We start from the raw sequence: 26834 nt of genomic DNA on the forward strand, positions 1-26834 counted from the left end.
ACCTACTGCATTTAGTGGAACAATCATATGTTGTTTGCATAGCAGTATCATTCAGTGACAGTAACTGAACAATACTGATTCCATTTTTCTAATTCTGAGAGCAGGTTAGTGATGGCAGACTACACCAGGCAGAATTATTTTGACACTGATTCTGTATTTTTTGCACAACAGATATTAAAATGTTAGAAGATTGTTTAATCGCTTCAACAATTAGCCACTTAATATTTTGGGTTTAATTAATATATGTCAGTATACAGATAATATGTGGCTAGAGTTTAAGACTGAAGATCACTATAAATGCAGTTACTTCAGTAGGTCCTTCATAATCCTTACTGAAGATCCTCTGTAGCCACCACCAAAGTGGTTCCAGTGATTCAAATAATGAAAGAGTTGGTAAAGCTGGTTTCTTTCTGCAAACCCTGGTGCCTGAGGAATCTTGTTATGGTAAGCAGAGTAAAAAGAGCGGTGGTGCGATAAACCAGTGGTTTGACAGGGGGGCAAACACTTGTTCACACAGGGCTATATAGTTTTGGATTTTGTTTTCCCTTAATAATAAAAACCTTCATTTAAAAACTGCATGATGTGTTTACTTGTGTTATCTTTGACTAATATATAAATTTGTTTGACGATCTGAAACATTATAGTGTGACAAACATGCAAAAAGATAAGAAATCAGTAAGGGGGCAAACACTTTTTCACACCACTGTATGTTTTGTTTCTGATGGGGTCAATGGGAAGGTGTACCTGTAGCTTGGCCCATAGTTCTCTGACCTCTCTGTCTCCATAAGATTTCTCCACCATGTTAAGCTGGTGCTGCAGCCTTTGCTGGGAGAAAAATGTCACCCAGTCATCCTGCCAGTCATTTACCTGGGGAGGTTAGGTAAAAAAAGACTATAACATCTCAATGACTTAGAGACCATAATACTGTATACAAATGTACTACAGCTTAGAGAATACAGTACACTTACAGTGCACAGATATTTTACCTGTGGTATATATCCACAGCATGTAGTTACATCAAATCCAAATTTTTCAACAACAGGAGCCTCCAAGTGCCCGACACCCTTTCCTGTGTACAATCAAATGAGGTACACTGGAAATCTCATATGAATATGTAACTAACTCAGAGTTAATATTTGAGAGTTAACTGCTATACAGTACTGGCAAACAAGATCAAAGATGATTTTGCATTTGACTTCGTGTGAACTAAAGTGAAAAAGTGTGAAGGGAGGTGAATTACCTACTGTCTGCTGCTCTTTATTTAATTGTTCCAACTGTTTCTTGTTGTGAAGATGCAGATCTGCCAGCTGCTCCCCTAAGTGCTGTGAGTACCTGCATATTGGGGTCAAAAATAATGCAGTTAATTTTTAAAAAGAACAAATAAGATACTATATTTTCATGTCTCCTTCCACTCTAACCTGCATACAGTGGTGGTACGGATACAGTACTAAACAAATAACGTAAGAGAGCTCTTACTTGCTAAGACCTCTTATGTCCAGATGTTCCATCACAAATGCACATCCTCCTGTGTCAAGCTGAATCACCTTCACAGGCTTGGGGACTTTAACAGTTTCTGTCTTTAAAATTGCTTCCAAACTGGCCATCTCCCCATCAAACATTACTTGGGCCTGAACACAACAGAAACATAGTTTGGTCTGGTGAGCAGTGGCACAGATGGACTCTAGCTGCTGAAGCAAATCCTATGGTGAACCAGCCACCAACTAGAACATATGCAATACATTAAAATATATTTTTTAAAAATGATAAAATAATATTACCCCACTTTTATGATTTATTTTAACAAACACTCTCCCATTGTCAGTATCATAACTCTGGCCTTGGCTGATGCATCCACCTCCTGAATGACCAGTTGACTTCAGCATAGTTGTTCCCAGCTCTTTCTTTAACTTGGCCTCCATGGTTAGCTCCAGAAGCCAATTCTAGTATAAATACTGATGTGCTAACCCCAGCAACAAAGTAAAACTGCAGTGCTGGAAATTGCTCGTACTCTGCGTCTACGGTGCCCTCAGACGCGCTTGTTTTTCTTCCGTTTGGTGACTGTTAACCAATCAGAAAAAACGCCGACTGTTGTGCTTTGCCCTATCACAGTGAAGTACCACAGTCACGTGAACGTCGCCATGGTGCCGAGAGTGGCTAAATGCTACATGTTTCGCTCATGGATGTGTTTTCGTTATGCATGTGCTGTAAAACCGAAATGAGCAGCAATGAAATTTGTTTGCTTCTTGGAGCGACTGGTGTCGGCAAAACGTTGTTGCTAAAACGTCTGCAAAATATCCTTTCTGTCCAGCTGAATATTTTGAACTAACACTACAATTATAAAAAAGTAAATAGTTAACCTAGTTTGCTAATTTAGCCCAATAGGCTGTGGTTATAGTAGTAGTTAGTAAAGTTAGCATAAATTAACTCGGTAGTGTCAAGTAACGTTGGGTAACGTTAATACATAAATATACAGTGCATTATAGCTAGCTAAGTATTACAAATGGTCTTTTCAATCGATGTCAGGTGAAACATACAAATGCAGTTAAGCTAACGTAACAAAAATATTTGTAGACACCCATTTGAAATAAGGTAACATTAGCTGTATATCATATATATATTATATATTTTGAAACCAAGGCGCTGGCTCCTGTGGACTCGTTCTTAACAGATTTTATTTAAAGCTGAGCTTACATGGACTAGCTGAACTGGGACCACCTCCGCCTACTCATCCTACAGTAAGTGTTAAAGACGACGCTCGATAAAAGTAGTTTTTAGAGCAAGTTTGTAGACTCCGTTTTGATGTGATAACCCATCCATCCACAGGTAGGAACCAACCTGACAGACCTGACACTGAAGAGGAAGAAGAAAGTGACTGTGCGAGAGCTGGGAGGCTGCATGGGACCCATATGGCCTAGTTACTTCGAAGACTGCTCCTCTGTAATTGTATGTGTTTGTATACGTACCACATTTATTTGACAGAATTAAATAAAGTTACTGCAGGAATTATTTAACTGAATGTCTTTTTCTCTGGGTTTTGTTTTTCAGTTTATGGTGGACTCTGCCAACATCAGTCAGGTGTCCTCCTCCTGTATCCAGCTGCTCACAGTACTCTCTGCTGAGCCTCTGCACAGTGTCTCTGTGCTTATTCTTTTCAACAAGAAGTAAGACTCTAAGCTTATACACCAGTGGCAATCTGTGTCCAGTGTCATAATTCTGTTGTTCTTGTCATTACATATCTACTTATTTTTGCTTTTTATTCCGCCCATTTTCAGGGACATGCCTTGCACTATGACTCTTACAGAGATAAAATCATTGTTCAGAATGGATGACATCATTGCATCTGCTACTCAGCCAATCACAACACTGGAACTAAGTGCTTGCACTGGTCAGGGACTTCAAGATGTGCTCAGCTGGCTGGAGTCCATCACAGTCAAGTGATATACCTCATGTCTGTGAGTTACGCTGAAAAAGTGCTGCTGCTCGCTTAGAACTTTCAATAAGTGATGCCAATATCCCCAGAATGGTAACACCACCATTAATTATGTGTTTGGTGTTAGATTCAGTGAAAAGGTGCAAGACATATGACAAGAAAACTATTAATGCTGCATTGTTGGTATGATAAATATAGTGAGTCTTCATTAGGGTGACACTGGAGGAAACTGTGTACTACTCTAAATAAAGACTCATCTTTGTCTGAAGTAACATAAGCGCTTGCACTTCAGTTGTAACGACTAGGAAAATGTAACAAATGGGATGCAGCATTGTAGTAACGACTTATTACCAGCAGGGGGCATAAGGTGCACAACAAATGCTGAACTAGTACTGGGTGTGTCCCCATGTTGTGATGAGTTCAAATCCAATGTGAAAATGCATAGCAATAAAACCAACTGAAGAATGAAGCAGTGTTATACCCTTATATTTTGAGTCAGTAGTTCACAAGCTATTAATAAAATTTGATCTAAACATTTCTTAATGTTGCCCTGCTTATAGTGTATTCCGAAGCACGTACAGTCCGCCCAAAAGTATGATTTTATTCAGTTAACCCCAACAGTTCATTTCACCATAATACAATGTATACGCTGATGTTTTTCATCAGTTGTGATCAAACAGAAGCTCCATGAAGTTAACAGAGTTGATTGATATTATAATATTAACCTCCAGTAATATTTCCAGAGCTGGACAGGTCTTTTAGAAATGGTTCTCCATTAGAAATATTTCTTTACAGGGGCTGGAGTATATGACAGCAGCAAAGGCCAGCTAAGCCAAACATTCATATACATATATATATATGGGGGGGAGGGGGGCTGGCAGTCTTGATGACTAACTGAAAAACTGTTAACACATTTGCTTGGCTATTATGACTCTGGAGAACAGCAGAGATGACACATGATTATCAAACTGTGCTTTTCTATAGTTTTGCATCTGAATTCATTTAGCAACAGGTTATGTCTTTTTGACATTAACATTTTGTGATACAAAGGTGTTACCTCATTTATACCTTGTTACTGTATTTGTGACAACAGGAGCTGAATAGTGAAGAGCAGAACCAGCTTGCATCAGTCCAAGAGTTACTGTTTTAGACCACAATATAAAAACACATAGGAATAAGGAGTTTTCACACAAGTCCTCAGGACTGCTGTTTGATCTGTAATTGGAGTGATCATGTTAAGAACATTACCTAATGGCATTCCCCTTTCTCTAAGCTAATTTCTCCAGTTCAATTGGCCCTCACAAGAAAGGGTTCTGGCTGCTCTGTGCAGCTTGTGGGCCCTGAGTGCTGGCTGATGAGAAGGGCAACAAGGGCTCAGGGAGGTTCCCTGGCAGGTCCAGACCAGGCTGGGTGGGGTGAGTAAGGGACAAAGGGAGGTTGGTGGGCTCATGGCTCATAGGCAGGGGCAAGGAGGCACTGCATGGAATTGAAGTGAGAGGAGCCGAAGAGGTGGAGCTGGAGCCCATTTGATTCAGAGTTAGTTTGGACTGCTCACTTTGGAATGGATTGGTGGGTGAAGGAGCACTCAGGCCTGGACAGAAAGAAACAAAAACAGAAAAGTATTGGCTTTACTTTAAGCAGTTATTTAATTTTCATTTCTGAGACTGGGTCTGGAACATTATAGATCAATTATTTCTGCCAATTAGTCAACTTGATGTTTTTGTACTGAATTTAGTTTAATGCTGAAGCTCCAAGCAGAGGATTATATGAATTTGCCATTTCCTTAATTAATAAGGTTCCTCTTCAGTCATACACGCCTAGGGTTTGAATAGCAACAAAGAGAGATTTTAAAAGGCCGTATTTTTCAAGTCAAATATTATTTATGTAGCCCAAAGTCAGAAATCACAAATTTACTTCAGGGGGCTTTGTGTATATTTATTAACTACAGAAACACAGTAGCTCCATGGAAGCACCACTACATGGTTGACAGTAATGTACACATAATTTACGAGTAATGAAACACCCCAGGCTGATTTAAACCTAGGGTTGCCAATAGCACAATAATACCTGATAAAAAGGGGTTCTTGGTCTTGGGTGGGGGATTTGCTGGAATCAGGCTGTCCAGGTTTACCAAGGAAGCTGCTGCAGGGTCCAGGAATGACTCAGGTGTCTGGCATGTACGATTGCTAGAGGCAGCCAGGCTTTCCCTAAGGTGCGACAGGTCAAAGAGCTCTAGACTATCCTCCTCTTGGCCGTTGATATGACCTCCATCCATGGCCTCATCAAACAAATCTCCATCTGACAGCAGAAAAAGAGAGTGTGTGAGCATGTGGGATGCACAAAACAATAATAAGTAGAGAATGTGTTGTTTACCTGACGGGCTTCCGGTTCTTGGAGAAGGTTCTTTGATAGGTCCCCTGAGTGTGGTTTCTGATGGGGCTGAGAATGGATCAGTTCCTGAGGAGGTTAGCAACAATGAAAAATGCAACTTAATTTATTTATTGTGAAATAATTTATAGAAATGATATATGACTCCTACTGTATTTGCTGTTGACTGAGCTATATGAGCACATCTATGCACATACACTATGCACTGACCTGTGTTTGCAGGGTAGGACAATACTCGGCCTGTGACACTGGGGTTGGAGACATGGTTTGGCGGGGCATCCCAGGGGTCGGTTGGAGGCTCCCATGGAGGTGGAGGGCTGCTTGAAGTTGGTGGTACCATCCAGGGAGAATCTGCTCTTGAATGATTGCCGCTGCCTTCTTTAATAACCGTGAGGTTAAGAACAGTCGATAAGAAAAAGAAAAAAACTCATACTTGAAATCAATCAAGCCAAACATTTTTCTGTCCTCAAATAATAAACATTTTATGAAGGTGATATAATTTAGAACTTTGTGCTTAAACATGTAATGGTAAGCTAATTCAGAGCTCACCAAGGGAGTCCCAGGGGTCTCTGCCCTGGTGGCTAGCTGCTGCCTGGTGTGAGATGTTATTCCAGCGATGGTCACTAGGAGGCACTGCAAAAACATCTACCAGGTCCATGAAGGAAGTCTGACCACATCAGAAAGAAAAAAATAAATAAATCAGCGATAGTTCACTCTAGTTCCTCAGAACTTACTGACAGTTCTTTTATGATTGCTAACAAACTTATTTATGAATTTTATAAATAAATTGAAATGTTCACAATGTAATCGATGGATGAGCTATGAAACCTGATCAGTCCATCATCATCATCATCATCACCATCATCATAAACCATGATACGGTTGCTGATTTGGTTCTGGTCCTATTCTAAAATGTATGATTACATTTCATCACTCCCACTGAGATATTTTAAACCCCAATATTTCATACCGCGCCTTTAGACTCCATCTCACGTTTGCTCTCCTCCAAAGCCTTCCGCAGCATTGACTCGTCTCCTTGGCGACTGAGTTGCTCCTGTCAACACAGATACACAGACATCTTTAAGCAGGACAGATTCTGGTGAAATTAACATATTGTCACATCATACAATATTTATGACTAAGTGGCAGCACATAGGCACAAAAGCTAGTTTGTATTTTTCCTGGACAAAATATGGCACAGAGATGCATGCAAAAGGCACAAACCAAAAACATATCTGGTTAAAGAGAGGAGAGCAAAGAGCATCACTGTGATCCCTATCAGAGCAGTGCTATTGTTCTACAATATACTGGCATAGTGTGAGAGAAAGTAGAAATTAAAAAAAAGGCAGGATACAAAGACTTCCAGAGAAAATAAGACAAATTAATTTGTATACAATTTAAATAGCGAAGGAAATCCATCCCGATGTTGCCATGGTGACTAACATTTAAGATTTTAAGAAGTGTTTCTAGTGATTCAAATCAATCAGAAAATGATTGTAAATTTAAATGTGATCCCAGCTGACCATAAATCTGACCAGTGCAGTTATCTGCAGCTGAAATTTTATGACTCAGAGTGTGCTGTCGCTTTCAGTTAGTGATTAAAATCTCTGATAAAGTGTTCCCAACATTACCCCCACCCCAGTAACCCCAAGGAACATTACCTGGTGGTGCTCCTCCTTGCTGAGGCTCAGGGCTAACTGGAGCTGGGTTTCCTCATCCATATCCAGTGTGGCAGGTGCACGGTGAACTGGCTGTGGATGTGTTAACCAGGAAGGGAACAGGCATCAGCATTAAGTAAATAAGAGTAGAAATAATGCTTGGGCATCCTCACAGTACACTGCATGCAATTCTGTAGCCGCCCAAAGCAGAGTCAAACCATTTGGCCTTCCATGACACCACAGCAGAGGTCAGAGTGTCTGAGATGGGCATTTCTTACTATTGGTGTAAGAAGAAAGACCTAATGGTTGGTGGAATAGAAGGATGTAGCCTCATTTGGTTAGTCACTGGAGAAAGTTGCATATCTTTTTGGTGTTCAAAAGTGACTGAGGGACGCCATTTATCATATCTAGGGAGGAGAGAATGTTAGGAGTACATGCAGTTGTTTCTCAGAAGGACAAAGACTGGGCCATGGTTTTAGTGGTCAGTTTTAGTGTACAGAGCAATAGGCGATGTGTTATGGGGCAAAAGATGCAAAGGAAGGGTCATCCCTGGTCCCAGTGTACTTGTACCTTCTGGACCTCCTCTTTGCTGAGATTCATAGCGATCTGGAGCTGGGTCTGCTCATCAATATCCATTCGGGGAGGTGGCTAGAGTCAAGCAGGAGGCATTAGGAGGAAGACTAATCAAAGGGAAATGTAAAAGCATGCCTGACTTTGTTGAAGTGATTCATTAAGAAATCATGAAGAGAATACAATTATTTGAGGTGATTAAAAAGAGAGGAGTAACACAGATCTAATATACAGATCTCAATTTCATCAACAAAATCACAGCTGATTGTTTGATAGTGGAAACCGCTATGTGCTTAATATTCTCCCTCACTAGCCGAGCAGAAGCCACAGAGGGCAACAGTCAGCCTTGCTACAGAAATCAGGGCGGGCTGTGGATGTCGTTCTGGCTTCTCACGCCGAAACTCACAGTGTCCTCACTCAGCATCATTGCTCACACTGATTGATCAAAGTGCCATTACTGACCACATCAGAGACAGAGCTGATGATATCACTTTCTGGGGCTGGTTCTAGGAAATGATGGTCTAGTATAGTGCTTTGCCATCATGATAGTGTCCAAGCATGTGTGGGAGCCATTTAATGTTTTACTGCAGAATTACAACACAACACGTCAGCTGCACCGTGACTAAATAGCCTCTCTGTCCAGCGCATGTGCTATCGGGACAAGACGTTTGTGCTCAGCGTGTGTGTGTAATCTCAGAGGCACCTTTTCACTTTCTTCTCGGCTCATAGCCAGGGCCAGCTGCAGTTGCAGTTCCTCTTCTCCAGTGGTAGCAGGCCGAGCTTGCTCCAGGTCTGGAGCCAGTCGAGGAGAAGAAGACGAGGCTATAGGGACAAAGGAATAGCACAGGAGTATTTAGCAAGGAAGGGGGAGCAGAAGAATGTAGAAAGAAACATTGACACAGGGAAACTGAGGGGGGAGGAGAATGAACACCAAAAAATATGGGCAGACTTTTAAGGTTAAAGAAGAGCTAGCACTGTTTTGCATGTTATTTATTTTTTCCATTGCCTGTTGTTCTAGGCCTTTGCTGGCATTGCTTGCCACGGTCTGCCTAACTCTGCCTGCACTGAGAACAATAGTGTGCCTGTGTGGAGAGTGGTGGAGGGGAGAGGAATGGATGGGCTGGAGAAGGGCCCACCGTATTACCCAGAATCCTGTGGGTGTGATCCAGGACTCAGATCCAGGTTTGGGAGAGGGGGTGAGGGGACTGGCAGTATACTGATGTAGGTGCCAGACTGTGGGTCATGTGGCTAAATGAGGGCAGCACGCCACACACTGGCAAGTCAGATCTCAGTAACCAATCATTTCCACTGTGCTGCCCCTCAGTATCCCCCGTCTGAGCTGGAATGCTTACTGGCAATTAGCTGCTGCCAGCCTCCTGACTTTCAGCATTTTGTTTAACACTCCAGCCATGCACTGGTGTCCTGGAGTCTAACAGAGGCCTACTGAATTTACACCAACATATGGTGCATATACATGCACATCATATTTGCTCACACAGACACACATTTAAACACCCACAACACACCTAAAGTACTTCTAAAGTGATTCTTTGTCATCTACACCTTTCTGAACACATTTATTTGGAGAAAGACCAAGTCATTTTAATTCCTCCCTATGATTGCTGGGAAATTATCCAGCATGAAAGCCAGACTCTGTTAAATTGAAGCTTTAAACTTAGCATTTTGTGGTGTTATCGGATGTATTTACTTTTGTACATACTGCAAACCATACTAGTACTGTAGCATCACTGAACTCCAGATGCTGATCTTGGAAGTTCTAACTGCTCAGATGTTTTCACTAGCACTGGAATGTCTGTCGAGTGCAAAATGTACTGCAGAAAAAGAATGTTTAAGGGATTAGTGATAATAAAAAAGCCACATACTGTGGCTCTGTTTACATCATGAAACTGCACAGAAGTGAAGTATAACATTGTAACTGATGCCCTTATGAAGCCACAGCTCTGCTCCTAACCCCCACCTTTTAATAAACACCATACAACCACACATTTGGTGCACACCAGTCGTACCACATTTACAAATGCTACATACAGCTATTTGATGCTTTTCCACAATATGCTTGAACTGTTTACTGTGATTTATAAGCCGATACACACTCACACACAAGATTACTTAGGTCTTACTTAATCTCATCAGCTATCCAAGATCACTACAGTAGCATAATGAAGCATAATGAAGTAAAACATGGTATCCAGTTGTAGCTTCACATTAGATTGAAAAAAAGGAAACTGGGCCTCCTCTCTACTGTCCATCCAGTTTATCTGACACGAGTAAACAGGATAATGAAAGGAATGCATATGCCCAACTGTCAGCAAAGCGTAAAACTGAAACCTTTCTAACAAAACACAAAAGAACAAGAAATTTGGTGACGAGGAGGAATGGTGACGTGCTGGTTAGTGCTGCTGCATCACAGCAAGAAGGTTCTGGCTGTAGGCTACATATCAACCAGTGTACAGAGATTATATAAATGACAGTGTCTCCTAAGTTGACAAATATTTTACTTTTCTGACATCAAATGAACAATCGTAGATGACTGGAAGGTTTAAGGACTAAGAAATGTTGCTGTTCTGTTACCCCGATCGTCAGTAAGAGCTCATATGAATTTATCTGATGAACACAACACTAAATAAACTCACGGCCTGTTGTGTGCATCTCTAAACAATTATCAAGGCCAAAAATGTCACACGCCAAAGGAAATATTCAGATCTCTTACAGATCATTGTACACTTTGAGGAACTAAAGTAAAGTAGGGAATTTTATATTTGGAGATGAGTGTTCTTGTGTTTCATCAAGAATGTATAAAGTTATGTCACAGAGCATATAAGCACATCAGATGTCCCTGCTACTCACAGTGAAAGGAAGATGGTGAGCCTCTGCACCTGCCAAAATCATCCCCGTAGACCCCTGCAGAACTAGGCTGGCTGGTGCGCCGTCCCGGGTATGGAGGAGGCAGGGATCCAGAGTTTAAGCTGCTAGTACCCCCGGACATTCGCATCTTGGTCTTCAGTGCCAGGCTCCTATCCCTCTTCAGCTTTTCCTCATCCTTCAACAGAGAAACCAGTTGCTTGGCCTTCTCTCGGACATTGACACCTTGGTCATGTCCATCCCGATCTATGTACTGGAAGTCTCTCAGTGTCTGGATGGTGTATATGTTCTCCCGGCACTCCCTGGCCACACGCTCAGAGCCTGATTTGATCAGGTAGTCTAGCAGTGTCAGTGCCTTATAAACATGGCGCCAGTTTTTACCGTGATCATTGAGGCGCTTCCAGATCATACCCATAACCTCGGTGAAAGCTACTACATTAAACGTCAGGTCTGCTATTTCAGACATTAGCGAGCTGGACGGTCCCCAAGGGTCATTGGAGGTGGCCTCTCGGACCTTGATCTCAGCCTCCGTGTAGTTGTTTACCATGTTTTTCATCGAGCGGCGAAGTGATGAAGTCTGCATGGTGGCATGTGGTGTTTTACAGGTGGTAAAACGAATAATCTCACAGCAGTCCGGCCCACGGTGTCACCTTAGGTAAGGTTAGAGATCAGTTCAGTGGGAAAATACAAGGAAGTCGTCCTCCTCTTGGCAGCTTTAGTGATGTCCACAAGCGTATTCTTGCTGGAAAGGAACATACAAATAGAATATACAGAAAGATCTGAGCCTGTACAGGGAGAGAACTTTGCCCATTATAAGAAACATGCCACATCTGCACTACTGTTACTCCTAACCTTACACTTACTAATAGTGACTACAGCTCAACTCTCACATCATTTCATTTAGTAACCGTTTCAAAAGAGAGGAACAACTCAGCACCTCTGAGTGATGTGAAACACAACACCTGGGCTCAGTTTTCTCTAAGACAGCTTGAAGAGATCTGTGGGAGAACATACTGTGCATTGTTCCATGAGCAGTGACACAGTAATTTTCTGGATTCAATTGCACAAAATAACTTTTCCTCTCCTGAAAACCAAATATTAGTTCCAGGGACTTGCACTCAACCTGCCGGTGTAGAAATCTGTGGTTTACCTCAACGTTATCAGAAACAGGAGTCCAACTTTCCCTGTTTTTCTGACCTGATTGCATTGCCACAGCAGCAGCTTTAAAGCATTTGAAGACTCACAAAATTGTGACAAAACAGCTGAACCCCTACACATGGATACAGTTTTGTATGTACTATTAAACAAAGCCAATGCTTCCTATGCTGTAAATAGATTACCGAGCGGTAACAGGAGCCAGAATGTTTGTGATGACCAGTGCAACTGGTTCATGATTCACGCTGCTTCCAGATTCCTGGGAGTGCTTGAGAATTTGTAAGGAATAACTAATAAGTCAGTTGGAATGTGTCCTTCCTATACCTTCCTGGTAATGAAAGTTTAAGTAGAGAAAGGGATTTCAATGCAGCTAATGACAGAGACAGCAGCTGTAACAGAAAGATGAAGGAGTTTGTGTCACAATTAAAATCTCTGATTACTGTCACACTTACACTCACAATGAAGAAAATGTTACTTTGTGCCACACTTGGCACTTTGATTACGACTAACACATTATCATCACATCAGTCAGACTGATGGGGGGGCAGCACCGCCTCCCCATCACTACACACTAACAAACACACACCTTTACTATTACTGATTTCCCATAGCTTCTATTGTGACCTTGACACTGTGACACATAAACTCTTAAAAGTCCTCTGACATCCTACTTTAAACGATTTATTAACTTAACCTGCAAAACATATATTCTTGCTCAAATGTTATTATTAAATGATAAAATAAGCAGTTCAGTTCCTAACACTCTACTTGTAGGAAGTAACTCCCGAACCAGGCTTACGTGCTCGTCCAGGTCTATTTCATTCTATGGACATGTGAAGCAGTAAAGCACTTGACCAAAGCACATGTCTCAGTCCAACGTATTTCTCGGACGTCCTTTTTGTCTCAGAGGACATCCGGGCCCATTACCGTGCAAGTTGCGTCAAATGGGACGGTCGGGTAGCTGAAGTGTGTGGCCATGACTCAGCTGTGTTTCCCAGTTTAAAAGTTGAAACCTCGACTAAACCACAACGAACCAGTTCACTGCTTTCACTTTCCCTCTTACCTTGGTGTCACAGCGCGTCTGCGGGATCCCAGCCTGTGGGGAGGCTTCGGGTGGAAGGACCCTCGACATGTCCCGTGGCTTCCCAGTAGAGAAAAGAAGTAGAATAAAAACAGATTTAAGGCACAGGAAATGGAAACATCCGCGGAGAGACGTGTGTACTCAGGATAAATCCCAAACTAAAGCGAGGAGCTGTTAATTTGTTACCAAACTAAGTTATGTGTGTATAATGACAAACCGGGGCTGCGGATGGCACTGGCCCCCACTGAAAAACACAGTGAAAATGGGTGGTGAAAGGGGAGGAGGGGGAGGAGGAGGAGGAGGAGGAGGAGGAGGAGGAAGGCCTCTGCATGCAGAGTCAGGTTTAACCCCTTCACTGCCTGAGCAGGTGAATCACAAGCAGGATTACACGGTGCCGAAGCTAAATCAAATAATGATATGTTACGTGGTGTAAATGGAGGTAAAGTGTTAGGAGTAGCCTACAGCTGTGATGATTCTGCTAATATCCCAAAGAGCACTGCAAGCAACACATTTACAAAATAATACAGAGACTAGACACACCCTACAGGGAAATAAATAGTGATATTACAGGTTCGCACTGGGGGGGAGATTAAATTACATAAAATATGAAAGTGGGTATAAACTGACCACGGACCCTATTATTTCTTAGACAGATATAATAGAAGGGTTATGCTGTAGCACTTCCTCGCTGTGGGAGTGAACATTACAAAGGGAGTCTACAAAGAAACATTTCCCTTTCAAAAGCTCAATCATCTCTGCTCTTTACTTATTTATCACCACTAATGGGATGTTGTCTGAAGTCACATCCTGATGCATTATACAAGACCCAAGTTTTCTCTGTATTTTCATTGTCATGGATTCAGTATTTGGTCCAAAGTAATCTCCAACCAACTCCAAGTTGTATTTGAACGTACAGAAGGATCATGTCACAGTGCTGAGTGACTAATGATTACCTAACTGAGGGAGAAGCAGCAGGAAAGAACCGTGGGTCTTGTGGCTGACAAAGCAGGATATACAGGAAATACCAGCTCCACCTTGGAAGAACAAAGACATAGCAGCGCTCAGACAGACAAAAGGTTAAAGTGTACAGAAATCAAGAGTTCATCAATCATTGTGAAACTGGCTCTCAAGAGGACGTTGGGGTCTTTTCTCATGGCTAGCTAGTATAGACTGGCTTGATGCAACTCTGTGTCATTTTCATTTGACTCTAACCAATCAAGTCAGTTGAGCTCAACTTCATATACCGCCTCTGTTTCCCCTCCTCTTTTATTTCTCCTGAAAGCAGATGCCTGAACACTCTTTGTTTCCCAACAAAAGCTTGACGAGGCTGGGGGGAGCTAGCCAGGCAAGGTCTGTGAAAACAGGAGAGAGAAGACCAGCCTTCTACTACTATAGCCCCACAGTGATGTCATGCAGGACAGGAAACCTGACTTCTTTGCATGTGTCTGGGAAAGAGAAAGAGCATGACAGAAAGATGGCTGTTGCTATAAAAAGCTAAATGAAGGTGTGATCACTGTAATTACCCAAGGATCCTGCACCTAAAGGGTAAAGCTGGTGATTTTCTATACTTTCACTACTGTCAGCAAATCCCCAGAAAAGACCAAAACAAACAATGAATGTGTCCTACTAACATTCAAAACGTGATTCAGCCTACATATTTGTGCCATAGAGCTCAACTCTTTCCAAAACCTGAATGTTTCTACCAGTGGCTCCACAAACTAATGACAGCGGTGACTTTCACAGTCTATGGAGTGGACTTCCTGTAAAGCAGAGGTGTGTGCTCTGAAACATAGTACTGCATTTTCAACTGCTGAAATAAAGTTACTGTCAAGGTAGGTAGGTGTTGGCACCGTCCCTGTACTTTACCCAGTGAAAGCTTGTATATGACGTGTTACATGACTGTGCTTATGCCCTAACACCCTCTAGAGCACACAGTATGAAAATCAGGAGAAATAATCATCAGTTAAACTACTAAGGTCATATTTATATTGGCCTATATAGTCTGATTTCATTCAGAATAAACCTACAATTTTGCCCCCAGAATCTATTATCATAATTTATCGAAGCCTCTACACATCATTAGTCCCACTGCTGAGATCTTCTCAGGACTGTTTTACCTAACCAAACAGGCCTATTGATAGATAAAATCACCGTTTAACATCCAGTGCTAACAAACATGAAAGGCATGTCATTATGGTGCATTAACCATGGCCTAAATTCAACAGTAAATAACTGTAAATGCTGATGCTAGGTAAGGTAAACAAACGAGTCTGACACTGAACATGACCCTATTCTTGACCTGTCCTATTGGGCATTTGTTTCTGTTTGCTGCCCTCTAGTGGAAGGTTGCATTTGTTTTCTGGTACCTAATGTGCTGCCTTTCGCCTGCATCTGTGCTGAAAGCTGGACATCACACATATGCTGACAGTGCGATGATAGAATTAATATATTATATATTGTATATCTTTGTTATACAATGATTTACATAACTACTTTATTTAGATAGCAACTTTCAACAACAAGACAAGTCAAAGTGCAAAGACAATATTATTAAAAAGCACATTAAGATAAAATTGTTTACATTTTCAAATGAAATATGAGATTCAAATAAGCTAAAATAAACAAGAAAATAAAACCAGCAGACTAAATAGTCCCAAATAAAAGGCAGGGGCTGACAGAAATGTGTTAAAACACTGATTTTACACAAGAGTTGTAGCAGTTCTAAAGTTGTCAGGGAGTCTGTTTTAGGTTTGTGGCACAGAGCATAACAACTGAATGCTGCTTCTTCATGTTTACTTTTGATTCAGGGAACAGTAAGCACACCTGTCTCAGATGATCTAAGAGGTCTGGGGGGTTTATAACCTAGCAGCACATTAGAAGTGTCCTAAGGCTTTAAACTGTGTTTTAATAAAGTAAAAGTGACTGGTAAATAACACCAGCCTTATTACTGCACTGTAACTGTATTTCTGGTTATTATTTTATTTATACGCTTTTCTCATTTTATTTTAGTTTTAATGTTTTGATTGATAGATATGTTGCAGTTTGTTGTGTTTTTAAATGCTCTTTTTGAATTGGCTGCTAGCTAATGATCCTGACCGTCCACCAGACAAATGCAGACTGCTTTTGTCATTTTTGTGTGGCACTAAACAAAAACAACACACTGTCTATTTGTCTTACTACATTTGTGGAGTGTTGAAGCCTCACGACAAGTTCAAGTTTCATATTAAACCAGACCACCAAAACTAAAGTACTGCAGTGGGGTGTGAATATGCTCCTGTAATCAAACAGAACATAGTGTATTTTGGTGGTTACAGTAAACCATGAGCCACCGCAGTAGATGTGAGTATTTCATCAACTGATGATGGGGTCCAGTAGTTTCCATAAACACAGAAAGTGGTTTCTATATTTACTCATGTAACCAGAGTGTGAACAGATGGAGTGTGTGTCAGTGCAAATAATCATGTACTGTGACTAGGGGTAGTTTGGCAATAATGACGATACACGACTGTACCTGGTAAAATATAGCAGTAGTATTAACCTTTCTACTTTGACATGGCTTTACTTTGTCACTGTTAAAAGAAGGCCTCGTGTTTTATTGGTTCAATCACCTATATGTGCAAAAAAGTCCTACTATAAATGAATGTTGTATTTTATAAACAAATGCACAGTATTCTATTCTGTGACATTTCTCATGCTTGGTATCAGATCATGTCTAACTCTCTGGGAAAGCTGCTATCATTACAGAAATCCAAAGAGACTTAATTTGGCAGGTTAGTGATATGTACTGCTGAAAATCAGGTGTATTTAACTGTGTTTTACAGCTGAGGGCTTTTACTTCTCAAACATAACTAATGAGTCATTTACTGTGGTGGACCTCTGAAACACATCATCATCAAAATCATATCTCTAGTTCTGGTAATATTAGGAAAAGACATTAAATATCACACTGGTAAAATAATGTTAAGTATGTTTTGAGGTGTTAAAGAAGAACCAAGCTCAGCTACAACACTTGGGCTTCCCTGAGCCCAAAATTAGCAATAATTCACCATTCTCATTTTTGATAGGTATCTCTAAGTTAAGAAAGTATTTCTGATTATGCGTGAGCACTGCAACAACACAGGCTTGTGCCACAGTTTATCTTGCAATAACACATCATCATACATTTCAAGGCCAAAAAAGCATTTCTATTGTCTAGAGCACTGAGCTGCACTTATTGAAATGTGACTGCACTCTACATGGCAGGCAGCCTGTCAGGTTTCCAAGAAGAAACCATTATGTGAGCTGTCCATTCAGAGTGGCCTTGGTTTGTGAAAAGGATGGTGTAATGGAGAAAAAAAAGTTTTCTAATATGTTCTGGCTGGTGCCATGATGAACTGACAATTCAGTGGTTTACAGATATGTAAGATATGATATGCCCCTAAAGCTTTCATTATGTGTTCCCTTGCCAGTTTCTTTGTGGAGAAGAATGTGAATCCACTGTATTTATTGAATGCATCAATAAATACAGTTTTTATACTGTATAATATAATATAACAGAATACATTCACATTCTTCTCCACAAAGAAACTGATTTTGATTTATGCCCTTATTAATTCTATAAATGTAAGAATTTGTCTTTGTAGAGGAAAATAATATTAAATATCCACTGCTGAAGCTGGTGTTGCTGCAGAGGATTCATCATTAAATCAAGCCCCATGAATCACAATGCAGTGAGCTGTGCTCCTGTGTTGACACCAACAACAAGTCGTGATCATTGCAGAAAACAATGAAGGTTATATACAGTATTCTGTTGTGAAAACACATAGTGAAGGCTATACGAACATAAATATAAATAATATAACTTGGTGTGAAAATCACTGTTGTCACTATGGCAGTATTATCAGAAAAAAAGAACCAATGCAATGAATTAGTATTAGCACTTAACACCTCCAGTGTCTGTTTATAGGGGTATTCAGCAATTATTGGATGTTCTGTCTCTTTATTAATCTATTTATCTATTAATCTATTATCTATTTATTCATTATGAATCAGGGAACTGTTGCATGTGCAATGCTAAAAATAGACTGGTGTATTTTATTAGGTTTGAACAGATCAGAATGCCTCAGAACAAAATGTTCAAAAGTACCTCTGAATTGGATCTGAAAAGCTGTTAAGTGAAAACTTTATGTCCAGACAGTTCGTTTCTTGTTTCCAGTTTGTAGTGAAGATCTTATCTGCTTTATGCTTAGAAGGTTCTTTATGTTTCTATAAAGGGAACGGGCTCTCTGGATGACACTCTGTGACGCAGGAACTGTACATGGACTGGGTGTATAAAAGAGGACACTCGGCTCTGTCTCGGCTGAGTTGGTAACATTTTGATAGCACGGAGATGAATGCAACTGAGAGGCTTTACCTCCCCATTGATGGCATCCTGTTCAGCTGTCTCACTGGGCATCACCAACCACGCATTATGCACCTAGTCCTTCAGTCGCTCTGTCAGAGCACAGCCCTTGCCCCAGCGCTGCAGCACCCCCAAATCTCAAACATATCGAAGACAGACATGGGCATCATCAAAACGGTTAAAGGGCGCTGGAGACAACAGGACAAGACTGCGGTTGTAATTAGATCCTCAAGTTCTGGCAATCGGCCGGTATCTAGCGATCAACTCCCATTACGTTCAGTGGATCTGCTGGAGCTGGGCCTGACCAAGCCCAGGAACTGTCACAGAATAGTTGTGCTTGGTGCGCCCAAAGTAGGGAAAACCAACATACTGAGGCGATTCTTGGGTAAAGAATTTGAAGAGCACTATGAGCCCACAACAGAGGACTTCCACAGAAAGCTGTTCTACATATGCGGGGAGGCATACCAGATTGATCTTCTGGACGCAGCAGGCGAGCGAGACTTTCCTGCGAAACGCAGGTTATCTATACTGACAGGTGAGTCTGAAATAACGTCATTATAAAATATATTAACATACAAGCCCCAGAAAATGAGATGACGCCGTTCGTAATATTTAGGCTGACCCGCCATACTTTCTGATTCTCCAGGTGACATCTTCCTGCTCGTCTTCAGTTTGGATGACAGAGACTCTTTCACTGAAGCCTGCGAGCTGCTGAAGGAGATTAAGGCTGCTAAGGCCAAGTTATTAAAATTTAAAAAGAAAGTGCCAGTCGTGATTTGCGGGAATAAAGCGGACCAGGACGCACAGAGAGCCGTCACACGGTCAGAGGTAACAGAAAGCTTCGGTGAGGATGCCTCATTCTTCGAAACCTCGGCTAAAGACGATACCGGACTGGAAGGTATGTTCCGAGCCCTTGCCTCTCTAGGCGGACTACCTGACGAAACCAGTCCGTCACGGCATCAGATCATATCCATCCTCACCTACCAGTCCCTGTGCATCGGCCAGCGCGGTAGGAGAGGAAGTAGGACGGGGGGAGTCGGTGCGCCCTGTGCCGCCGTGGACCCCGTGGCGCGCCGCCCGAGCTTCACCAGCGACTTGAGGCTGGTGCTTGGATCAAGCACCAAACACAACAAACCAGAGAAATGTCAGATTCAATGAATTGTGAGCCTTCTCGATAAACCAATTGTAGTAGTATGCTGCAATGTCCTATAATGTATGGAGTTATACTCTGTAGCACCTGGCTGGACCAGTGCATTTATATTTTGTTTTGTACATGTAACTGCAGGCTATTATATTATCCTATAATAAAGATTTCCATGTGTATTATTGTCACTTGTTTAGTCAGTCACTCATTTTACCAATTTATTTGGTTTCAGACATAGAGTCCGTTTAAGGCAGCGATGTCACATTACGCGTCTGTACGTCAGCAAGTAATTGAATTTCAAGTGATGATGTAAAATCTGAGCATATGTGTGTGGGAGGGAGCTGGGAGAAGAGATGACTCAAACACCGACCTTAAATGTCTTCTCGTGTCTGTCAGGAGAGATTATTCACATTTCACAACGCCCACAACGTTGTGAATTGCCTCAAGGACCGAGGTGTAACAATGCTCTACACACTTGTGTATCACCATGGTACTTGGAGGAAACAAAGAATCAGAGGATCATTTTCTGAAGAGGGGGAGGTGGGCGAGGAGGGGCACAAAATAAACTCTGTGTGAATCTGCACCATGGAGATAAACCACAGATTATTAGAACCAAGCCTAAAATATTCTCTGCCACTGCTGAACAGAAGTTCTTACACTAATAAAACACCAAATAGTCAAATCTTTCTGGCTGTAACAGTAGATTGTCATTAGAAAGTGAGAGGGCAAACATCACTGTTGCTTATCACTTAGTTCCTCCATTATCTGTTGTATGCATTGCTGACTAAAGACTCACTGAGCAACCTGAATGTTCTTTGTAATTAGTACCATACTACACTGATCTTTTTAGAAAAGAATCCAAGGAAACGATTAAGAAAGTATGAACCTATAAAGTAAATCCTCCAAATATTTTTCTACAATTTACTTGATTTATTAAGAATAATAAACTGATGTTAAAGAGAGTTGGAGTCTATTTTCTGAAAGTGTCCAGAAACGACCGTGAAAGCAGGATGTTGGTATTAATTCAGAAGGTATGCTACAGTTTTATATGTGATACGACCATGCACATGCAGCCAGTGCACGTGGTCCAAATAACCACAGTGGAATTTTAATAAATGCTCTGTGTGCTTTTCAAGGTAAAACCTCATCTGTGTGCTGAACATGATTGAGGCTTAAACATAAAGTGGAGTTAAATTCATCTATTCAACAGGAATATTTACAAATGCAGCAAAATATCCATGTATTCACAACACATGCATAGACAGAAGAAGAAAATGGCATTCATGTCAATACAGAACAATTTCCTGTGCACTGGAGCTTTTATTGATGTGCACATAATTATTAATTATGTTTAGATGACAGTAAAATGACTGCGAGAGGTGTTTCTGTGCCAGTGATAATTGCAAAACTGAGCCTGGAGACATTTAATATTCATGCTGCCCTGCACACCAATGTGACGACAATTCTCATCGTCTCCCCCCCCCCACCATTATTACTATGGCCAGAGTCAATATATAAAAGCCTGTGGGGCTTTATTTCTGTGATAACTAGGGCAAGATAAGAAACCAACAGTGATCAGGTTGTGGTAGTTGGAATTATCCTGACAGCTACCAGCAAAGTATCAAATAGTAAGAAATTTAGGAATAGAAATAAGGAATTTAAATTGTGCAGTGTATCAGTATCAGTCTGGTTTTCAGGGTAAATGATGGAGAGCAGCACCTCCAAACAAAATGTGGATACCTTTGTTTACACTTTTTGTCATGTCAGAATGCTGCTCTACTAACATTACTGTCATCGTGGGCTAGAGGCCTGCTCTGTTTGTCCATCACTACTGTGGTTCCTTTGTCGTCTCTGAAGGATCTTTGTTTCCAGTTCCACCAGTAGAGCTGGCAGTATGCTGTCCAGTACGGCCAGTCCATCCCAGGAGCAACGTAGACTTCTAAAAGGAGGGAGAGAGAAAAACATGAGCGATTCAGACAAAGCAGCGATGCTCAGCTCTACACCAATGAAAATGAATAACTTTGCATTAAAGTATAAAATGATCATACAGTCACCTGTCATCAAGAATTAGTTGTCCACTCTGTAGCAACTCTTGGACATCATTAGATTTACCAAAGACTTCATGAAGGCCCAGCTGAGGGCTAAACAGCTCCCAATGCTGTTAAATACAAGAAAACGACCACAAACACAGTCACAGTTCACAACATTCTCTGAATACTAAGCCTTAACTGACAGAGGTGATACCACAGAAATAGTGTTGAACTGAATGTTTTCCATTAGTGTATTTCATGTAGGTAGGAAGGTTTTACTGTGTGTGCTTCACCTTGTGATTAATGCCTTCAGTTGTCCTCATTCCCATCACCAACACCTCCTCCAATCTGCTAAAGAAACATCTTTTATGCCACATCTTCACAGTGACTACACTTTGAAAACACCAAGGACAGAACACAGTAAGTGAATAGACTGAATGGGCGGGTCTTATTATGGTGCTGCACAAGTACAGAATGTTTGAAAGAACAAGAACACACACAGTGAACACTGTGTTTCTCATACTGTGTTACACTGCGCTCAGCGGACTGGCTGATACACAGCTGTTACATTTCACACAGGCACAGAACTTCTGGACTGAAAACTGGAGCTTCCCGCATGTGTAATGGGCAAATGTACTAATTTTAACACTCCTGTGTGTCAGAGCAAAAGCTCACACATCAAGATGGTGAAGCTGAATCCTCCTCCGCGTCCCATGTCCCCTCTGCTGGACTTCACGGATCCATACATCGGGTTCCAGAGTCTGGATCCGGGCCTCCCGGACAACACCTCCCTCCCCTAGAGGAACAAATCGCCCGTGTGCTCCTGGTACAGAGAAAAGCATTATGAGCAACTTTTCATACAAATCCATCTATCACTGCTTGAAACATACAGACTACCTGGGCCGACACCGATGTACTGTCTTCCCTTCCAGTAGCTCATATTGTGATGACTCACTGCATTCTACACAACACAAAAATGTTGTGATCAATCCTCTCAGACATGCTCATGTGTTCATTCGATTCCGGACTTTTTGTTGAACACAGCAAGACAGTCGTAGACAGCATCTTCAGCTCAGCACATATTTTGACAACATTTCTCATGTTTTATAAACTTAACTGAGAAAAAATAACCAACGAATTGATAAAAACAATAAACATGTCTTTTCTAATATCTTTATGAAAGAATCCCTCCCTCCTAAGGTGAGGAGGACGGTGATAAAATCTCATTTTGCTGAGGACTTACATGTCTTGCAAAGTTTGACACCTCGTACTGCAAAAAGCCATGTTGGTGGAGAGTCCTCCTAGCACACTGGTACATCTCTGCTGTCACGTCATCACCTGGCACGGCCACCTCCCCTCGCTGGACCTGTTTAAACAGCTGGGTGCCTCGCTCTAGCGTCAGCTGGTACAAAGACACATGGTCATCGCACACCTTCAGTAGCTCAGACAGCTCGTTCTCCCATGATTCAATGCTCTGTCTGGGACGTCCAAACATGACATCTATGGACACCCTTCCGGGGCACAGCCTCCGAGCCTCTTCAATAGTTTGCAAAGCCTGATGACAACTGTGGTCTCTTCCCAGAAATATTAAGTCATCATCCTGCAAGGACTGAAGGATTAAAAATGTGATATGGGGACTGTATCTACAAAACACACAACTTAGTCCTCGATGAGTCTTCTAAAGACTAGATTTACCTGGACCCCAATGGAGACACGGTTCACCCCAGCATGGCAAAAATCCTTTAATTTTGACATTCCCACAGGAGTAGGGTTGACCTCAAGAGTGATCTCAGCCTTATCAAACAGATTCACGTGCTTGGAAACAGCTTCCAGGATTGCAGCAACTGTTGAGGGGTGAGCAAGACTTGGAGTCCCACCACCAAAAAATACAGAGGTGATGCTGTAAATGAAATCAAAGGAGAACGATGAAGTCGCGTGTTGATCCGATACTGGACGAGTTCATGTGGAATAGCTAACAAACGGCCTTACCTGGATACCTGGCTGAGCTGCAGCAGTGTCTCGGTCTCCCGTTGAAAGCACTGGGTCATGATGTGGCTGTTGTCTTCTCTGGCTATGTACTTGTTAAAGCTGCAGTAGGAGCACCTCCTGAGACAGTAAGGCCACTGTAGACAGGAGGAGGGACATTACTTTGACATTATGTGGGCAAACCTTCCTGTATTTGTAAAGATTCTAACCCCCCCCCCCCCAAAACACCTAGTTCACTAATTAATTTCATGGTCATGCATTTGCAGAAGTATGTGTAGCTCTGCACAGAAATATTTCATCAGTTAAATCGACTAAAATCCAGCTCACGTGTACGTAGAGAGACGCCTGCTTAGTGTCATGTGGAGAGTCTGTCCCATCACACACGTCTTCAGTTGTGTCTCTGCCAGAAAAATAGCGCACACCGGGAGAGAGGACACGTCTAACCGCAGGAAACGTGCGTTTGATCATTCTAGGGACAGGATTTGTCTTGAATATATGGCTCCTACAAGCAGCAGCTACTGGGGTTACGGTTGTATCGGGGTTTCTGGGACAGCGATGTTACGATGTTAAGTCATTTTGTCTGTTTACATAATCTCTTCCTGGTAGCTGGTGACGTCGCTCTAAACAGGAAACACGAAAATGTGATGCGCGCTGTGGTTGTTACACAGTTTCACCACACGGAGGCGCTCCTTGTCCTCTAAAGAGTTTACACTGTAACATCAGGTGATAATGCGCACTGTCTACTCTAATTGTGCAAAATGTGCGCGAGTGAGTGGGTTTAAGTTGGGGCCTATTTCTAGCTGAAATAGAACTAACCATGGTTAACGGATTTAATTACTTGTACCATTAAACATACAAATTAATGAACTTATTCATCTTCAGTTAAATATATGGAAATTTATACAATATATGTTTATACACTATCAGCAATGCAGCTCTTCAAATTGTACATTTTGTATGCCACTTGTCCACAAGCGTGCCAACTTTCAGGTTGATTTCAGGTGTAACAGTACTAGTATTTCACAAACAATTAGTAAACTGTTCGTATTTTGGCCACCACAGTGGTGTGCACATTTTGTGTGCCCACGCCGAATTTTTTCCGAAACCCCTCCAAAAAGAATATCACATGCTTTTAAGTGTTTCAAGAAGATTAATGCAATGTAGCTTTCCTTGTTAATGAATGACTAATGGTGCTTGAATGTTGACTGGTATTTACAACTTGATTGCTCTGAGGAATAGAATTATTAAGGAAGAGAAAACTCCCCAAGTCTCTCACTAAAACATCTGAGTTACATGGACTCTTGAAGCTCTCTGGAGCTTTAAGACTCATATATGCAAAATTTGATAATGCAGTGAAGTTCTCCTAAAATTAGCGATATGCTAACAGTATTTTAAATTGAAATATACACTCATCCGTCACTTTATTAGGTACACCTATGTAATGTTATGCAATTCAATGCAACACTTCCTCCTTAACATCTGTATTATGAAGCTCAAAAGGTTTCAATTTTTGCTGAGATTGTCACCATTATATTTGGAGGTGTTTCTATATTTTTGTCCGCCCCAGCTACATACATGAGAGGGGCAGAATATTAGGAACACCTCTGAATATAATGCAGTGCAGTAGAACACCACCTTTAACTATAACCTCATTAATGAACACATAAACAAGTTTACCCATGTATGAAAATTTCAGCAAAACTGAAACATTTTGAGCTTCATAAACTGCGAAGGTGGAAGTGTTGCATTGAAATGCATACAATTGTACAGGTGTACCTAATATAGTGGCAGCTGAGTGTAGATGTGAATTTAAATAAACACCCATGACCTCAGAGCATGTATTTATACGTGAATCCAACCTTTGTGGTGGCCCTTTTGCACGAGGGTGCATTATGAGCAAGTGTTTGCAAACAGTGATAGTTGTTGTTGCTGTGACAATACATAAAGACACTAGGTGATATCTGGAATATAAGTTCATACTCTACTCACATAGGACCAAACTAATTTAATGAGCTATTGATTTCCCTGAAATAACATCATGGAGTCCCCACTTAAAACCAGATTATTAATTAAACAGTGTGTGTCAGTAAATATAGAAATGGGCCAGTCAACATCCACAACATAGGACATGTTTCTGCTTTCATCCCTGTTATATTATTTACTAATTGTGACAATTCACAGTAATGTATTGAGTAATTAATTTAGGTATTTCATAATCGGTGTCAATAAACCTGAATGCCCTTGCTGTCAGGTTCCATCCCTGAGGACATTTTCCACTGAATAATAAATCAGATACCCGTTTGCCTCATGAACAGAAAGACAGAGACACACACACAGAGACAGAGAGAGCAGCATTAGGGTAAAGAATAGGGACCTGTTTTCACTGAATACATGCAACAGTTATGGTGATAAATTAAGCCCAGTGAGAAGCTTGTGGTGGGTCTGTGCTGTAAATCAGCCAAATGGATAAGAGGAAGAAAGGTAAGCTCCCTGATTTAATATAAAGAAATATACCATGGAGATAGATACTCTACTTCACTTTAACTCAGACAACAACTAAAAGGGGGTCATATGCCATCCTTTGTATAACTTGTATGATATATAATTGATACACTGGAGGTGAGCATGACTTTTCTTTTGAGGATCCTACTTTCCTCTCTATATTTGTATGGCAACACCTCTCTGTTCTTAAATGTCAACTTAAAACTCGTTTTTATTCTATTGCTTTTTTCAGTGTTAAGTTTATTTATTTATTTCTTTTTCAGTCTGTTTCAAACTCACCCACTCATAGTCAGGAGGTCACAATCCTCTTTATGGTTTATGGGGATGTTTCTTTTATCTTCTGTCTTTTTGTAAAGCGCTTTGGCCAACTTCTTGTTGAGCTTAACTGCTATATAAATAAACTTTACTTCCCAATTTCATATGAAACAAATATAAAAACAGTATACAGAAACAGTAATTTGTTTAATAAAATGTACATTATCTTATTGCATTCAAAAGTGTTTCAAATTCAGCTCTCCAATTCTCAGGATCTATTATGGAACTGAGGCTCATGGTGGTTGGTAGCAGTGGACCTTCTCAGTTTCTGCTAACCAATGCCATACTTGCGAGGGAAGAGTTTTCTGAGGA

The 26834-nt window shown here is 41.2% G+C and overlaps 6 protein-coding genes across 12 annotated transcripts in view; 2 read left to right on the forward strand and 4 right to left on the reverse strand.

Moving 5' to 3' along the window:
* Positions 1-461, reverse strand: part of tbcd (tubulin folding cofactor D) — a 45074-nt gene extending 44613 nt beyond the window's left edge. The window contains exon 1 of the mRNA XM_020610428.1: positions 3-461. The gene's annotated coding sequence lies outside the window, so the exon portion shown is untranslated. The remainder of the gene's footprint in view (positions 1-2) is intronic.
* A 211-nt stretch (positions 462-672) lies between these two features.
* Positions 673-2043, reverse strand: LOC109965959 (ketosamine-3-kinase-like). Its single transcript, XM_020610436.1, has 5 exons — positions 1779-2043; positions 1477-1628; positions 1241-1332; positions 987-1069; positions 673-867 (listed from the first exon to the last, which is right to left on the reverse strand). The coding sequence occupies exons 1-5, from the start codon at positions 1917-1919 to the stop codon at positions 673-675; spliced, it is 663 nt and encodes a 220-aa protein (XP_020466092.1). The 5' UTR covers positions 1920-2043.
* Positions 2044-2087: 44 nt separating this feature from the next.
* On the forward strand, positions 2088-14538 carry arl16 (ADP-ribosylation factor-like 16). 4 transcript variants are annotated; one of them, XM_020610439.1, is made up of 6 exons: positions 2088-2291; positions 2680-2735; positions 2824-2943; positions 3046-3161; positions 3273-3452; positions 14451-14538. In XM_020610439.1, the coding sequence occupies exons 1-5, from the start codon at positions 2159-2161 to the stop codon at positions 3436-3438; spliced, it is 591 nt and encodes a 196-aa protein (XP_020466095.1). In that variant the 5' UTR covers positions 2088-2158; the 3' UTR covers positions 3439-3452; positions 14451-14538. The 4 variants fall into 4 exon arrangements, with proteins under 4 accessions (XP_020466095.1, XP_020466094.1, XP_020466093.1 ...); XM_020610438.1 differs by lacking the exon at positions 14451-14538 and adding an exon at positions 6041-6127; XM_020610437.1 differs by lacking the exon at positions 14451-14538 and having other exon boundaries at positions 3273-3968.
* epn3a (epsin 3a) lies at positions 3901-13427 on the reverse strand. 3 transcript variants are annotated; one of them, XM_020610430.1, is made up of 11 exons: positions 13148-13427; positions 10915-11671; positions 8750-8868; positions 8047-8124; positions 7480-7569; positions 6789-6872; positions 6368-6485; positions 6029-6193; positions 5804-5887; positions 5498-5728; positions 3901-5021 (listed from the first exon to the last, which is right to left on the reverse strand). In XM_020610430.1, exons 2-11 carry the CDS (start codon positions 11510-11512, stop codon positions 4729-4731), a joined length of 1860 nt encoding a protein of 619 aa, XP_020466086.1. In that variant the 5' UTR covers positions 11513-11671; positions 13148-13427; the 3' UTR covers positions 3901-4728. The 3 variants fall into 3 exon arrangements, with proteins under 3 accessions (XP_020466086.1, XP_020466085.1, XP_020466087.1); XM_020610429.1 differs by having other exon boundaries at positions 6029-6196; positions 13148-13426; XM_020610431.1 differs by lacking the exon at positions 8047-8124 and having other exon boundaries at positions 6029-6196; positions 13148-13425.
* A 3969-nt stretch (positions 14539-18507) lies between the features above and the next one.
* rasd2a (RASD family member 2a) lies at positions 18508-19901 on the forward strand. Its single transcript, XM_020610432.1, has 2 exons — positions 18508-19080; positions 19192-19901. The coding sequence occupies exons 1-2, from the start codon at positions 18534-18536 to the stop codon at positions 19701-19703; spliced, it is 1059 nt and encodes a 352-aa protein (XP_020466088.1). The 5' UTR covers positions 18508-18533; the 3' UTR covers positions 19704-19901.
* A 785-nt stretch (positions 19902-20686) lies between these two features.
* rsad1 (radical S-adenosyl methionine domain containing 1) lies at positions 20687-24318 on the reverse strand. 2 transcript variants are annotated; one of them, XM_020610218.1, is made up of 9 exons: positions 24033-24318; positions 23709-23842; positions 23415-23619; positions 22963-23328; positions 22617-22680; positions 22395-22542; positions 22013-22067; positions 21744-21847; positions 20687-21628 (listed from the first exon to the last, which is right to left on the reverse strand). In XM_020610218.1, the coding sequence occupies exons 1-9, from the start codon at positions 24171-24173 to the stop codon at positions 21481-21483; spliced, it is 1365 nt and encodes a 454-aa protein (XP_020465874.1). In that variant the 5' UTR covers positions 24174-24318; the 3' UTR covers positions 20687-21480. The 2 variants fall into 2 exon arrangements, with proteins under 2 accessions (XP_020465874.1, XP_020465873.1); XM_020610217.1 differs by having other exon boundaries at positions 22013-22070.
* Positions 24319-26834: the final 2516 nt, after the last annotated feature.

This window comes from Monopterus albus, unplaced genomic scaffold, assembly GCF_001952655.1.
Source record: "Monopterus albus unplaced genomic scaffold, M_albus_1.0 scaffold105.1, whole genome shotgun sequence".
Taxonomy (NCBI): domain Eukaryota; kingdom Metazoa; phylum Chordata; class Actinopteri; order Synbranchiformes; family Synbranchidae; genus Monopterus; species Monopterus albus.

Excerpts from the sequence above, each read along its gene's own strand:
- LOC109965959 (XM_020610436.1), bottom strand. The coding sequence starts at position 1,919 with ATGGAGGCCAAGTTAAAGAAAGAGCTGGGAACAACTATGCTGAAGTCA. Across the intron at positions 1,629-1,778 it reads AAATAAATCATAAAAGTGGG|GCCCAAGTAATGTTTGATGG; the intron begins GTAATATTATTT and ends TGTTGTGTTCAG. Across the intron at positions 1,333-1,476 it reads GACATAAGAGGTCTTAGCAA|GTACTCACAGCACTTAGGGG; the intron begins GTAAGAGCTCTC and ends CCCAATATGCAG.
- arl16 (XM_020610439.1), top strand. The coding sequence starts at position 2,159 with ATGCTACATGTTTCGCTCATGGATGTGTTTTCGTTATGCATGTGCTGT. Across the intron at positions 2,736-2,823 it reads CTCCGCCTACTCATCCTACA|GTAGGAACCAACCTGACAGA; the intron begins GTAAGTGTTAAA and ends ATCCATCCACAG. Across the intron at positions 3,162-3,272 it reads CTTATTCTTTTCAACAAGAA|GGACATGCCTTGCACTATGA; the intron begins GTAAGACTCTAA and ends GCCCATTTTCAG.
- epn3a (XM_020610429.1), bottom strand. The coding sequence starts at position 11,512 with ATGCAGACTTCATCACTTCGCCGCTCGATGAAAAACATGGTAAACAAC. Across the intron at positions 8,125-8,749 it reads GCCGAGAAGAAAGTGAAAAG|CCACCTCCCCGAATGGATAT; the intron begins GTGCCTCTGAGA and ends GCTTGACTCTAG. Across the intron at positions 7,570-8,046 it reads GCAAAGAGGAGGTCCAGAAG|CCAGTTCACCGTGCACCTGC; the intron begins GTACAAGTACAC and ends ACACATCCACAG.
- rasd2a (XM_020610432.1), top strand. The coding sequence starts at position 18,534 with ATGAATGCAACTGAGAGGCTTTACCTCCCCATTGATGGCATCCTGTTC. Across the intron at positions 19,081-19,191 it reads CAGGTTATCTATACTGACAG|GTGACATCTTCCTGCTCGTC; the intron begins GTGAGTCTGAAA and ends CTGATTCTCCAG.
- rsad1 (XM_020610217.1), bottom strand. The coding sequence starts at position 24,173 with ATGATCAAACGCACGTTTCCTGCGGTTAGACGTGTCCTCTCTCCCGGT. Across the intron at positions 22,071-22,394 it reads CAGCTTCACCATCTTGATGT|CAGATTGGAGGAGGTGTTGG; the intron begins GTGAGCTTTTGC and ends ATGTTTCTTTAG. Across the intron at positions 21,629-21,743 it reads CAACTAATTCTTGATGACAG|AAGTCTACGTTGCTCCTGGG; the intron begins GTGACTGTATGA and ends CCCTCCTTTTAG.